This window comes from Netta rufina (genome assembly GCF_964035555.1).
Source record: "Netta rufina genome assembly, chromosome: 30".
Taxonomy (NCBI): Eukaryota; Metazoa; Chordata; class Aves; order Anseriformes; family Anatidae; genus Netta; species Netta rufina.
The window spans coordinates 852,631-867,833 of NC_140154.1; the positions used below are offsets into that span (position 1 = coordinate 852,631).

A 15,203-nucleotide genomic window follows, 5' to 3' on the forward strand; every position below is an offset into this window, starting at 1 on the left:
AATATAGCTCTGAGCAAAAATACATATATATATATATATACATACATATATATATATATATATATATGTATTTTTTTAAAGAAGGCATGTTTTTATCCAATCTGCATGTGTACAAAACCTTAAAAGCACACTTTGCAGGTGTATTCTTTCTTGTAAATGTAGGAACTAAAGCAAAGCACATGCAATAGTTAATATATACGTTCATTAGGATTTTCTAGGAATGTAAGGTTTCAAACTGTGATATCCCCCATCGTTTTTGAGGTATGAAGCATATTACATGTGTATTGTTGCTTTGAATTGCAAGATCTTAGCATTCTTACACTATGTGATCTCATCAAGTTTTTTTTTTCTTGTTAAAAACTACTTTGATAGACATGTATGAAGACAAAGTAACATAATAGTTTTAGGCTATAAGCATGAAATCTAGCTAATTAAAAATGTTTACCAGTACTTCCAAGTAGTGTCCTAAAAGTTTGCAATTTTATTATCATCTTTTCTGTCTTCTGTCTTTAATATCCATGCTGACAAGTAGAGGGAATGATAGCAGCCTTGACCCTAATAATGGAAATTAATATTGAAATGTTACTTACTGAAAACATTTGTTCTTACCCTATTTCTAGCTTTCAGAAGCTCGGGTGTTACTTAATACTACTGCTATGATGTTGTAGATGGCAGAGATACTCCCTCTGCTGGGTGAATATTAGCAGAACACAATGCTCTTAACAGAGCCTTAACAAGAAAAAAAAAAAAAAAGCAGAAACATAAAAAGATATTCTCCATTACTTATTTTTAGTGATGTAGTAGTTTGGCTGCTGGAAGGATACATCAGGGAGAAAAATCTCTCGATGCCATTCCGTAGACCAAATACTTTATTTTTGGTCACGGTAAAGAGCTGGTACTACACAACATAGGGATTTGGTCAGAACTACTGCAGTCGTATGTTAATTAAAAATAAATTGATCAATAAATAAGGAACATCAGCATTAGATTTTGGCGACTTTATTTACCAAGGTCAAAATCTGCAACCATCTAATTGTTTTGACAAATATTTACAATTCATATAAAGCATGTACTTTCGTTTGGAAATAATCAGCAGAACAGTACTTGGTACTACACCTCTTACTCTCAGGATATAGATTTTATTCTCTTACCATCTAGATTTTGAAGTAAGTCCAAAATAAGCACTTCATGATAAGTGATGACTTAAAGAGCAAACCCATGTTACTGTTTAGTATTTCCATGATGAAAAATAAGCTGCTCTTCCCAAACACTATTTTAAGAGGATAAAAATTTACTAACGTTATGTCTGGCAGCACTACATAGTTGTTTCACTTGCTGAATACAGAAAGAATTGGCCACCATATTTTATACAGTCTTAACACTTGATAGCTTTTTTTATTATTATTCTGTATTACAAAAGAAGGTAAAGGAACAACAGCACACAGTGAGGATCAAAATACCATACAGAGGAGTTATCAAATTAGTTTCAGTACTGTAGGTCAAACCCTCTTAAACATATGCCAAATAGCGTACACACACCTGATGGCAGACAGCAAAAAAGTCCAATTTTCTGAGGTGCTAAGCACATCCCATGGTGTTCATTTTTCCTGAAATTCCACTGACAGAGAGGAGGAGGCACTGAGCACCTCTTTCAGAGCAGTTTACTAATGGAAGGACTTTCTCAACCTTGCTCGTTATTTTTGATGTGAAACAAAAGCTTTTTTTTTTTTTGACGTGATTGAGAACACAAATATATACTCCAGTTTGGCCTAAAGGAAACGTATTGTGGATGATGTCCGTAACAATGTTATATTTATAAACTTTAGGAAAAAAAAAAAATAGCCTACTAACAATGTGATTGTGGAATGCAGTCTTTCTCATACCATTTGCAAAGAGCTCTGCTTGCTAAGAAGCCCATTAATTCAAAAATGAGTAAAATAAAAAATACTGACTGACCATATGATAAGCAGTACACATCTAGGGAGTGAGTACATCTTTTAATTTCATTCAGATCTGAGCTAGCACAACACACACACATAGCTCTAACACCTTTTTAATAGCATAGTCCATAGTGCAATTCCCGCTGACATAACTGGAAGCAGGATTCAATCCTAACTATGGAAATAGTGTATTTATTATTCATGCAATAAGCACTGCATACACATTTTTCTATTTCACAGAATCACAGGATCACAGAATGGCTGAGGTTGGAAGGGACCTCTGGAGGTCATCTGGTCCAACCCCCCCTGCTCAAGCAGGGTCACCTAGAGCCGGATGCCCAGGACCATGTCCCAGAGGGCTTTTGAACACCTCCACAAATGGAGGTTCCACACCCAAAAGAGTCCCGATCATGTCAAACATTTAACTTTCACCTGAAACAAATCGAAATGATAAAAACTAGAATCTCTGAGCAATCAGATCTAATATGCAGATATCATCAACCGGGGTGGGGGGAAGCCCTGATCTCTTTTTTCCCAATACTTGTTAAGATCCATTTTTTGTAAGTTGCCTACAGACATACAAAATTAATTCAAATATCTCCTACACCAAAGAGGATCTCATTTGACTTTGTACTATCCATAAAAATATATGCTTGAAAATCTGGTTCACAAAATATTTCATTTGTTTACTAAAATGAAATATATAAACTGTCAAAATACGTATATAAACTCAATTTCAGAATTTGTAAAGATCACAATTTAGCTACAAAATATACCAACCATCTACCTGTTTTCAATAGAGTATTTTCTTACAAAGATACCATTACTTTGCAAAATATCGCTTACCTTACAAAATTAGTCTGGAAATTTTGCACTACTTTCAGCATACAAACCACATATTAGAACCCCATTAAACCCTTTGGTATATATCTTCAATTTTTTTCTTTTATCGTTCTTCTATTTGGTTTAAATGTTCCAAAGCACAGTAGAATCTCCAGACAGAATAAGCAGTGCATGTTTCATTGTATATATAATCAGCACACGATTTATTTTTCAACTATAGATGTTTATCATGCCCAGCAACTAAGAACGAACTATTGTAAAATCATTCTCCAGAAACTTTTGTTCACCATTACTCATTCTACAAAACTGTACTTTATAATAATTGGATGTGTTGAATTCTCTTAAGTCAGCACCTTACTTAATGTGCCTCAGACATTTTCAGGACTAGGCCTCTCACTGCTTTCTGCAGATCCTTTCCAAATTTGATAAACACAGCAAACATTGGAAAAACAAAACAAAACAAAAAACTTTTAAACTGTCAGCTGAAAAAGAGTAAACATAATTTATACCTCTAGCAAAGTATTAGCTTTTTTATCATCTGCACCTGTAAATAACAACTTACAGGTTAAAATAAAAATATTTACATACAAGTAACTGAAAGGAAAAGTAAGGATTGAAAAAGAGTAAGAAATCAAAACATATACTGGTTATAAATGTTACTAATAATGTTAACTATGGCAAGGATTCCATTTCATCCACATTTTAATTGTTACCAAATATTGCCCCCATTACAAGAGGTATTTGCAGAAGTTTTCAAAGAAATTCTAATCACCTGCCTGGTAAAACATGAATGTCCTTTATTGTAGATGCAATCTCGACTTTATAAAGTTTCCAGTTGTGCCAGCAGGAATTTTGGTGAGGTTTTCTTGTTTCCTTTTTGTACTTTGTCACCAACTTGTTGTAAATAAAATCTATATAGTCTTTAAGTTGTGAAATCTAGGTAGAAAAGTTTCATTTTTGACCTTTCATCTAGTTTAAAAAATTCAGTATAAAAAAAAATTCTCCTCTGAAATTTACAGTCCACAAAAGTTTTACCTTCTTTTCTTACACACTTTTATGACAGTAAAGATCTTTCAAAGTTTTTAGCTCTTCAATTAGAGTCTTGTTCTGGTTTTCCAGGACCGCAACTCGATTTTCCAGACATTTAACATACTCTTTCTTCTTTCTACGGCATTCTCGAGCAGCTTCTCTGGAACAAACCAACAGAAATAATTGTTTATTTTATATCAGAGATTTCTCTGTTTTACAAATGTTACGGTACTGACCGATACAAGAGGAGAGAATTGGCACTGCAAGCAGGAACAAAAAGTAAAGTCTACACAAATTTAGGTGGAGAGCAGGAAATTTAGCAGTATTTGGTAGCATGCATGGTAACCAATCTGCAGTGGAGAAAATAGCGTTCTCCAAATTGTGTAGGACAGAACATGCAGCATGTTTCGAACAAAAATTTCCATTGTTTTTAGTCACTGGATGCAGCATACCATACCAATGGCACAATCAGCAACACCAGCTTGCAAGACTGATAATTTGTCCTTTGAAGATGTATTTCAGCACATGAAGCTAACAAGTCAAAGCAGCCCAAGTGCACTTACATACCTGTTCTTCATCAGCCTTATTTCTCGTTTCAACTGCGGATCGTCCGTCTTACTTGTCTGTGACGTGAGAGTGACAGGAGATGTCATAACCACAGTCTGAGGAAGGGACGTGGTCGTTGGTGTGGTGCGGATCTGGTACGTCTGCATGTCTCCCGATGCAGCTGTTGCGGTAACATTGTGAGAAGTCAAAATGTAGCAATGTTAGAAAAATGCATTCGCGTTACAGATCAGTATTTCTAACCATTTCCAGAAGGCATACTCACTCTGCACTACCACCTGGTTGCTGGGTACAAGTATCTGTTGGCCATCTGATGTTTGTGCATACTGCAGTATTGTTGTCCCAGGCTGACTACCACCAGCATTTGTCATTGTTAACGTCTGCAGACCTTGCACACCATCTGTACCGGGGCTGGCCAGCTGTAATCCATTTGCAGCAATGGCAACTTAAAGAAAAAGGAACATGCATGAAAATATTTGTAGTTGTAAATTAAAAAATACAGATAAAGGTAAATCTGTAGGGCGTACATCTCTTTCAATTGGCAAATCTGTATCTCAACCTGCTGCTGAAAAATATTCCCAGTTTTGAAAGGCTTTTTTCTTCTCTCACCTTTAACTACCAGATCTTGTTGCTGTTCTTACTAAATGTACGGGGTGTAAGTGGCAAGCTGTTGGTTGATGGGGAGCTGCTCATGCCAGCTTCACAATGGACAAACCGTTAGCCACAGCTGAGCCCAACAGCAGAGCTGGTAGCTCCTCTGGGGAATCTTATTTAAGAAAAGGCAAAAATGCCTTTGCAAAGGCAGAAGGGGAAAAGGAAAAAAAAAAAAATGAGGAACAGCAGCACAAACACCAAGGTCAGAGAACAAGGCGGAAGAGCAGGTGCTCCAGGTGCTGCAGCAGGCATTCACCTGCAGCCTGTGAAGAGCCTTTGGGTATATAAAACGGTATTTTTACCGACCTCACATTTGGACTAAATCTAACACTAGAAGACTGCTATGTGTTTCGCTACAACATCCTTTGAATGTCTTGTCTCAGTATGCAAAAATTAAGACAATGAAGCACAAAGTTAATCTGGAGTCTTTAGACACCAGTCTAGTTACATGCAGTAAGAGTACTAACTTTATAAGATAAACAACCAAACTTGTTGAGTTTCACCTTACTCTCAAATATATAACAAACAAATAAACAAAAAGCCTGTATTTTGAGGCAAGTTTAGTAACAATATGTCCCCATATTTTGTACAACTTACTGTACTGTCCAGTGCTCGTCTGGTAGATAGGTGTGGGAACAGACATAGACGTAACAGTAGAGACACCGGGACTTTCCTCATCTCCTTTTCTATCCCGTGTATCTTCAGAAGAAAGATCTTTCAAAATTTTTCTATTAAAATAAAAAAAAAAAGAGCTTATCAGCTGCAGTACTAAGCAAAAATTATGAATTACAGCAGTAACAATTGCAAACTACTATCCCTATTTTGTAGTACACAAATGAACACCAGCATTTTGATATAAAACAGTTTTAGGAATTAACAAAATTCTGTATGAGGTTACTGTCTAACTCTTTCTGTAATTACATTTCTGTAGTTTATAAACTCTAGGTTTTTATTTAACTATTTGGATCATTTTATCAGCTAAGAGCAGTTCAAGTCAGCTACTGTTTCATAATAACTTATATTTGTATGTGCAAGTTAGTGCAAATTCCAGATTTCCAATCATTATCCTCTAAAAGTCTTCAATGTTTGGACTGGTAAACCTGTAATGAAAATCTGAACCATTTACAGTGGATTTCAGCAATCTCCAGAAAAAAAACGTGGCCTAAAAACACTTCATACTGAAGTTTCTCTAGTACTGCCACTGCATCATTTCATTTCAGTAAAACCTGCATCAGAGTTTCCATCATAAACATTTTCCAGGGATTATAACTGGCCTATTAAGAGATTTTACTGATTCTCTCAGGAACAGGCTTTGTATATCCAATTAAACCCCATTTGCTCTGTCTAGAGCCAGAATAAACTAGAAAGGAGTAGCTTACTTTGGAAAAGTTTAAAAGTTAGACCTTTTGTTCTGTCACTGGTAATAGCATCAGGTAAATTCATGGACTGTCTAACACGTGTTACTTCAAATGCTAGATTGTAGTATTTGACTGTACTCCTCATTTCAGCAAAATGACATAACTGAATAAAACTGCTGCTGACAAATAATTTTCCCTATACCACATCATCTTGAAGTTGATCTCCAGTTGGTTAAGTAGAGGCTTCCCTGGGGCAAATGATAGCTAACATGGCTAACAGATCCAATGCATGTTTCAAGAGGAGAACAACTTAGAGCTTGATGGACTATATGAAGCTGTCAAAAAAAGGTGCTATTTTGGTTTCAAATAACAGTACAAAATATATACATACAGCACTTACCGGTAAGATGGACGACGTGCTAAGATACCCCGAGCTTTCTGTGAAGAGCCTATGCTATCTGATGAGTCCTGAGAATCTTCACTCTCAGACAAAGAAGATACCTAAAAAACACTTTCCATGTGGTTATCATGTACACTACAGGAAAATACCCAGAACAGATTACACATTTTAATTTCATGTGAGCTAAAGCAGCATGAAAACCACATAAATGCAGCTAATTACATACAGGAAAAAATAAAAGCATTGAATCTAGAATTCCATCTATCTAATATTTCTAGCAATTCCCAAATACAGCAGTAAGGTCATAATGAAACAGAACATACTCACTTTAGAAGCCAAAAGATGCAAACCTATTAACTCCCTATAAAAACTCCAGAGATTCTCCTAAAATATATACTATAACAAAAATTGAATCCTTTAGTATTTTCATAAAAATCTTATGAGCTGATGCGGTCTGAAAAGGTGAGCCACTCCCCCATTTACATTTGTCTAAGGAGGCTGTGGTAATGGCAGCAGGAACGCCATTTATGTACGAAGACAGACATATAAAATGCTTCAAATGCTTTATGTAGACAGACAAGCAATGTATTTTATTGGTCAGAATAGGAGTCAAATGAAAATAATATTTAAGGCAGCAGCATATCAGGGATTAGATACACAAAGTATTATCTACAATTTTCTCCTTATTCCACTGTGTTCTCATCCAGTTGGCAGGTGTTCATTTTTTCCCTGAAACTCCTCATTAAATACAAACTAACAAAACATTTATTTGTACTTATCTGTGTGCCAGCAACAGAAACTCAACAAGAATTCACACAGCTCTGGGAAAAGCATTTCTTATTTAACTGCTGCTACAGAGACAAAAAGAACAACCTATCATCAACATTTTAAAAAGTTGCTCGTGGATTACTTTTTCCTCCCTCTGAGCAACAAGGCCACAACGTTCACAAATTGCTAAGAAAAATGCGAGAATATATTCTGTGGGGACCCTGCAACCAGAGCATGATAGGAAGGAGACTCGAGACAACCTAGTAGAGTAGATGCTGAACTGTTTTCAGCAAAGCAAAGTGTGTTTTCTTTTCCCTGATCTGATGTGATAGGAACAATGACAGCTGAAAATGCAGTCATTATAGGTTTGCTTTTTTATTATTAATTTAATGTCATGTGAATAGATAAGCACAATACAAAGGATCGGTGACAAATTGATGTGTTTTAACACAGTTCTTCCAGTCACTTGACAGTTATTTCACAATCTAACTTCAGTGTCATGCTGCCCAGAGGGCTCTCTGCAGCCAAGAGCTGAATGAAGTAGCAGCAGCCTCGCCTGTAAACTCCCTGAGGCACCCCTCTGAAGTGGCTTGTGAAAAAATCATATGGCAAGTGAGTAAGAGACACAAGCAGAATGCTGGAATGCTTAGGTACCACAGAAATGGAGCCACAGCATACATGAGGTGAACAACAACCAGCCCATCCACAACCACTCAGGCCTACCCTTTCCTTCACAGAGTTACTCTGTGCTCTCCTGTTTGGTTGTTAACACTCACTGGGTGCATGCCTGTCAGCAGCACCAGCTCGGGGGGGAGTTGTTTTGTTTTTTATCACGGGAGGCAGTGTCATAAAGTTTCATTTCAACTCCAGGGGCAACTTTAGTGCTACAAATAATTTCTAGCCTAAATATTCATTAAGAATGACGTGTCCCCACAACACCTTCACTGGAAGTGCTTACTGCCTCTTACAGGAGGGCCAGAAAGGCTGCGCTGTGGCAGACCTGGCTGAGTCAGACAAGCCTTTACAAGTCTTTTCATGCACACAGAACAGGATTCTTGGTTGTTTAACAGACATTCTGTAGTTACCTGCACTGTTTGCACCTGGGGTGAGTGGATTACAGAAGAGGACTGGGCTGTCTGAATGACTCCCTGGACCTGGACTTGCTCTCCAGGAAGCTGAACAACTGTCAGAGGAGCAGGACCTCTCAGAGACATCTACAAAAGATCAAAGGATCATGAACAAAAGCACACGTTCTACAGCGTTCAGAACATGTATCTACATGTAGGAAAACTAGTGGAGAACATGCATTAGCAGAAGCTGCTTTTAAGTCCAATTAAGTCACAGAAGTTATCCTTTAAAGATGCACATTTTTCAGATACGTATCTGCATATGAAAAGGCTGAAACAGTTACTTACTTGCCTCAGGTTAGGGAGAAAATCAAGCATATAGCATTATGTGCAAATGATTACAGTGCCGCAGCTTAAATACACGCAGCTCAAAATGAACCACAACGGAGCAGACTTCTTCAGAACCGCAACCCCGAGCCTAACTGAGCGTGACTGCTTCCATATAACTCCATCAACGCTTACTGATAAAGGCACACACTTGTGGCAGTTTATCTTTTTTAAGTTTAGATTCCATTTTAAGAGCGTCTTGGACTCAGAGGGTAGCAGCACGATTAACGTACATAGTTGGTGTTCCTGGATTTTTTTAAGCAACCATTATGAAGCTATTGTTCAGCGACTTCAAAGAGAAGAAATCACAAGAGCTAAGGACAGCAAAAGCTGACCCATCTACTTAGCAAGTCCGAGGCATACAGGCTGTAGGAAAGATACCAGAGCAGAAAGAAAATAAAGGAGGCAAGGTATAGAAGCTCTGGCCAAGGAAGAAGAACAAAGAGCAGATTTTTCCACGTAAAAGTGATGATATCTCTTTAACATTTTACTCTCTCACGTTTTGCAACTATCAATTTAAATTAATGTTGTAGTGGAAATCTAGGCTTAATAGTTACTACCGCAGCCCCTGTATAAAATAATGTAAAATAGAATTATATTCTAGCAGATTTGTGTTTTTATGTGGATTTTGCACAAGCCTTTGCACTTAAAATCGATTAAAGTTATACATGTAGACGCATAAGCAAATAACCAGTTTCCTCACCAAATTTCTTCACTAGCTTTATTACTCTGGAATACATGAAAAGATGAAGGGATCATTAAAACTCACACGGATAATTTTTTATTTAGTTCTATTTTTCTCACATAATACTAAGTTCCAGTGGCAACCATATGTAAAACCAGATCAGATAAACAGCCTGTAAACAGACAACAGGATGCCTGTCTTTACCTCATGTCGTTATCTACATTTTGCAGCAAAATCTAAAGCACCTCCATAGGGTAAGCAGTGGACAAGCTGCAAAATGTTTCGTAGGACTGCTGCATGGCTACAGGAGCAGATTTACCTAGAAAAAGATGCTCTTTTCAGATACAGAAATTTGAATCATGAGGAATTCAGGTTAAAAGCTCTGAAAGTGATGTTACCTCCTGGAAACTATGTCAAATTTCCAACTTCATAGGCTTTATCACATTAAATATATTCAGGTTGGGCTAAAATCCAAGTGTTTCCATGGTGCTGAGCACCCAGAATTGCCAGTGCTACAAAAAGAGCTGTAAATGCTTCTTCTGGAAAAAAAAAAAAGAACACCAGGCCCTCGATTCATTACTGAGCAGCTCCTCTAGGTCAGGCTGATGATGGTGTCAGGGGACACACAACCCAAGAGAAATGGGGGGCTGCATTTTTGCATTTTACTAGCATTAATTCTGCAATTTTGAATACACGCCATTGTATTAACTGTGCCATCCATCAACAAACTGCTTTTTTTCCTCAACCTCTGTTTGTTTTTTTTTTTTCTTCTCCGCGTGTTTCTACAATTCAGGGATGAGTATAGCTCGGAGTGCACAAAACTGTGGCTCTTAACTACCTCAAATGTTTGCTGAGATTTGGCCCAGGCTTTACCTGTTGAGCAATATGAGAGAGCTGAGCTGCCTGTAGTGTTGTACCTTGTACGGCTGCTGTTTGTGAAGGCGTCACGGAGCTGTTACTGCTGCTCTTGTGCACCTCTTCCATAATCAGCTGCGAGAAAAGCAACCAGTTAAATTCACTTCAGGACAAATGCAATCCAGAGACAGGTGCCCGGCTCCCACGGACGTTTCGTCGAGTCTCTGGGCCTCCTGCTTTGAGCCTTATTGGCACGGTTTTAATTAGCTTCGTTAGCTTGCCACCTCCCCAGCCCTCTGGGTTCAGAGCGGCGCGACCCACGGGGACACGAGTCCTCTGAGCCCGGCAGCGCCTGCGGCTTTGCCGACTGCTGGCCCTGGCCCAAAGCTACACCGCGCCGGAGTTTACTGTCGATAAATCTCCTGTATCTCCTGGGTTTCAGCAGAAACAAGCCACATCGCGAGATGGAGAACAAAAAACCCAAACGAAGCATTTTTATTAACGAATTCCCTGCCACAAGGGGAAATTATTTTACGTATTTCACCTGAGCTGCCACCGAACCTGTACTGAAACATCTGAGGGGACACAAAAACAAATCGGGGATCCAAAATCAAAGCATAAAGAACACGGATCTGAATTATAAACCCTGCAGAAGTAACTTCACCTCTTCACAATAAAGCTGCTAACACCTCTCTCCTCTCTAAGATTTTATATTTAACTGCTCAAGGCGACTTGACAGCAATCCCCCCCCCCAATATTGGGGGATTTGGTGATGTAAAAATGCATGCTTTTAGGTGGGGTGAGTGGGTGGACCAGCCTAGAGCATTAGAAGATGATCGGTGAGTGTTAAACATTTTGTCACAGAAGGTTTAAAACTGTTGAAAGGACAGTTGCTATGAGACTGGAAATTACATTTCTTTCTGTGGAAATGTGACTCATTGATTTTTCCCTACTGAGATAAACCACAGCTCTTGCAGCTTGACGTATACTTAGAGGGTAAAAAGTCAGCGCGCACCAAGCCCAGGATCCTCTTCCTGCAACCCTTACTCATCTGAGGAGTCCCCGCGCAGAACTCCTCCAATTCGGTACTAAAACCGGGCTTTGTGGGGAGAAAAAAAAGCGAGGAGCTCCTGGTGACACGCGACCTGCACGGCACAGCCATCCGCCACCGAGCCAGCTTCCCAGGGGGCTTCTTTCTGCCAACGTGAAGCCACTCACCCGCCATCTAAGCTGAGGCAGCGAAAGGACGGCTGTGTTTCAGGAACCCACGGGAGCTCCCAGCCCCCGGAAAGCTCCAGCTCCTCCGAATTATCCCGGCTGCCTCTGCAGGAGCAGGATGCGGGGCGCTGGGCGCCGCTGTGGAGGAAGCCGGGCGGCCCCAACGTGCGCTTTTCAGCCGCCTGCAGCGCCCGCTGGAAGGCCTTGGAGGCTGTTTGGGCTTTTTTTTTTTATTTTTTTTTAAACAGAGAGAAAATGGAGATCCGGAGCAATTCAAACATCTCAAAGCAATAAGGAGCAAACGGAATTTAACACATGGATGTGTAAGGGAGGCAGGTCTCATACCTGCTACTGCGGGTTTGGGGGTTTATAAAGGAAAACCTCTGCCTTATACCTATGCAAATGGGGCATGTATCAAATGTTACAAGTAAACAGGGCACTGTCAAACTGAAATCCAGTCAACAGCGAAAATTAAAATAAATTTCCAGTGCTACAGCAATACCCAATTCATTTCGGTAGTGCTAAACCACATTCTCTGCTTTCCCCTCCCTTTTACTGTTTTTCTCTGCCTTCTTGCCCCACGTCAGACTCACAACAGCAGCAAAATTGCCTGCAAGAAACAATGAAACTGATAGATCTAAAACCACTCAAAACAAACAAAACGGGGAGAAAGCACAACGCTCTTTGCTGATCTGTCTCTCTCTGAGGTGTGAAGTCCTACTTACAGGAAAAAAGATCAAATATTTCCCATGATAAAGGCGTTTTTTTCAACTTTACTTCCCCTCTGCTTGCTCTCTGCAGAATTTCACTCAACATCCATCCAGCAGTTGTCTTATCCATCCAGCTAGATTATTTGAGCAAAATAAGGACCATAAAAGGGGATTATTATTATTGTGCCTTGCACCCAGAAGGAGCAAAACGCTATTTGGCCTGGCACGGCTCTCACCCAACAAGTCCTACACGCCCCTAGCCCATGAAAACAACCTCTCCTGCTGGAGAAAACGTGACATTTCTTTTGGAACGGCCGCCTGTAAGCACCTGAAACGGAGATTACCATCTACCAGCCTTCAGAAAGACAGGTCCCGTGACAAACCTCAGCCTGCAAGTTTTCAGCTTAGAGGTGAAGGACCCAAGGTGGTAGACAGATGAGGGTTTCACCTTTTTCCACCACAGCCAAAACTATTTCCAACAACAGCACGCACTGAAAGCAGCTGCGTGGTTTTGGGCTGAAGGAAGAGTTCTGCCACGAGGAGCACCACCGTGAGGGAACTCAAAGAAACACCTGATGTGTTATCAGTCAGAAAACACCACTCTGATCTGAAGGACAGCCATTTTTTATAACAGGACAGGTAAGGCAGATGTTTTTCAGAACAAACACACCACCTCAGCACAGCTGCATCTCTGAAATGTTTTAATTTAAATGGAAAATCATTCTGCAACAGCTGCGCTATGAAGAGCGCGTTCAAGACTTTTAAACTTCAGAGAATTGACTCGCGCAGCCAAACAAACTCACTGCACCTTAAATGTGAGTTTCACCCCAAACACATCTTCCCTTCAAACAGGAATGGGAACGTTGCATTTCATAGTGGCCACCTTTAAGCTCTCATGCACCCGCCTAGCAGCACGCTCCCCAGGTTGAGCCACCACTCAGGAACCGCTACAAATGCCAAACGTGGCTGCAAGGAGCATCAACCAAAAAAGAACAAATACATAAACAACAACAACAACAAAATCTATAACTTTCACTAATTCTGATAAAAAATACTCAAAAATGTTAGAGAAGGTCCACTTACAGACACGCCGCAGCCTGTACAGTAACTATCCTCAGAAGATTTTAAGTCACTCCCTGTTTCAGTGTCCCAGCTGTAAGCACACTGATTTCTTACCCTTATTATTTGGGTTTTGTCTGTTTACAATACAATTATCTGAGAGGCGATTGTCTCTAGTTAAATGCTCATTACATGGCTACAATCAGATGAAGCTTCAAAGCACAGTCTAGGGGCAAAGAAGAAAATAATGGAAGACACACGCTGTGCGTTCAGGCAAAGAGACACGAGCTCTCGTGCGAGATCTCTGAAGAAAGAAACCCAATTCTGGTTTGCCTCTTTTAAATCCAACAGATGAGGGGCCCATTTTATATTTCAGTATTTAAATATTTTCAAAGGTAAGTGATTATTTTTAAAGACTTTATAAATTCAGAGATCAAAGAAGAGTGGACACAGAAATTTGTTCTCAAATACTAACTATCGACAATCAAATACTGATGTATCTCATAACAATTACAATGTTGTTTTTTTTTTTTTTTACTTTATTCTGCAACTGAGACACTCTGGGAAAGTTTTTTTCATCCAGAAGCCTGACAGAACTCCATTTTTTCCAGGACAGAAGCAAATGACAGCGCATCCCATGCCAGAAAGCCAGCGAGGAGACCTGAGTCAACGTCCCCACTTGGAGCTTTGGATCCCAGACTACCCACATGCAGAAAAATACTCCGTGAAACTTGCGGAGTACTTTCCATATGTGTTTTCTTCCACTCACCCTCCCTGCTCCTGCCTTCTACAGCAACACGAAGCTGAGCGAGCACTGACAGGGAGCTGGAGGAATAAAACCCCGCGGACTGAAACCGCAGAGGTGATGTTGGCGTGCGGGATCCTCGCGTTTCTGGGAGGCAAACAGCAGCGACACACGGTTACGAAACGATTTTCACCCAGGACCAACGCGACACCACTGCCTGGAGGAGCGGGCTCAGCAAGGTGCAAACGAAAGGGGAAGAAATAAAATAAATAAATAAATAAATAAATAAAAATAATTGAAATAAAAAAATATCTTTGAGGTGACCAGCGGACGACCAAAATTTCTGTCAGCGAGCCCCGAGGAACCGCGACCACCGCCGCTCTTAGGGCGAAACGGAGCCGAACGGGGGCGAGCGGGGAGCAGGGCGAGAAGGGGCCGAGCAGGGACCGAGAAGGCGCCGAGCAGGGCGAGAAGGGGCCGAGGAAGGGCCGAGGAGGGCCCGAGCACACCCGGACGCCCCCTCAGGGGCCGAGCTCCCCCCGGCCGAGCCCCCCCGGGCGCCCCCTCAGCGCCCGCCGGGCCCGCTGAGGGGAGCGGCGCGGCCTGGCCTAGGCCCGGGGGCGGCCTCCCGCGGGCCCGTTCTTACCTCAGAGGCCCGCCAGGCCCCGCCGGTGGTGGCCGAGCGTGGGGAGAACCGGAGCGGCCGCCGCCGCCGCCGCCGCGCCCGTCTCCGCCTCAGGGAAGCGGCGCCGGCGGCATCGCAACCGCGGCGGGGCCGCGCGGGACGGGGCGGGTGGGCGGGCTGCGACCATAGAGTCCCCGCGGAGGCCTCCGCCTAGAAATCCCCACCATAGAGTTCTCCCAGCGGAGAGCCCCGGAGGCGGGGGCTAGAGCGGCCGCTCTAGGGCCCGCCTCCCCTTC

The 15,203-nt window shown here is 41.2% G+C and overlaps 1 protein-coding gene across 4 annotated transcripts; it reads right to left on the reverse strand.

The window, feature by feature from the left end:
- Nucleotides 1-983: 983 nt before the first annotated feature.
- Nucleotides 984-15,063, reverse strand: ATF1 (activating transcription factor 1). 4 transcript variants are annotated; one of them, XM_084303779.1, is made up of 8 exons: nucleotides 14,929-15,063; nucleotides 10,569-10,685; nucleotides 8,642-8,770; nucleotides 6,789-6,889; nucleotides 5,628-5,758; nucleotides 4,642-4,821; nucleotides 4,380-4,539; nucleotides 984-3,972 (listed from the first exon to the last, which is right to left on the reverse strand). In XM_084303779.1, the coding sequence occupies exons 2-8, from the start codon at nucleotides 10,677-10,679 to the stop codon at nucleotides 3,828-3,830; spliced, it is 957 nt and encodes a 318-aa protein (XP_084159905.1). In that variant the 5' UTR covers nucleotides 10,680-10,685; nucleotides 14,929-15,063; the 3' UTR covers nucleotides 984-3,827. The 4 variants fall into 4 exon arrangements, with proteins under 4 accessions (XP_084159905.1, XP_084159906.1, XP_084159907.1 ...); XM_084303780.1 differs by having other exon boundaries at nucleotides 10,613-10,685; nucleotides 14,929-14,985; XM_084303781.1 differs by lacking the exon at nucleotides 10,569-10,685 and having other exon boundaries at nucleotides 14,929-15,058.
- Nucleotides 15,064-15,203: the final 140 nt, after the last annotated feature.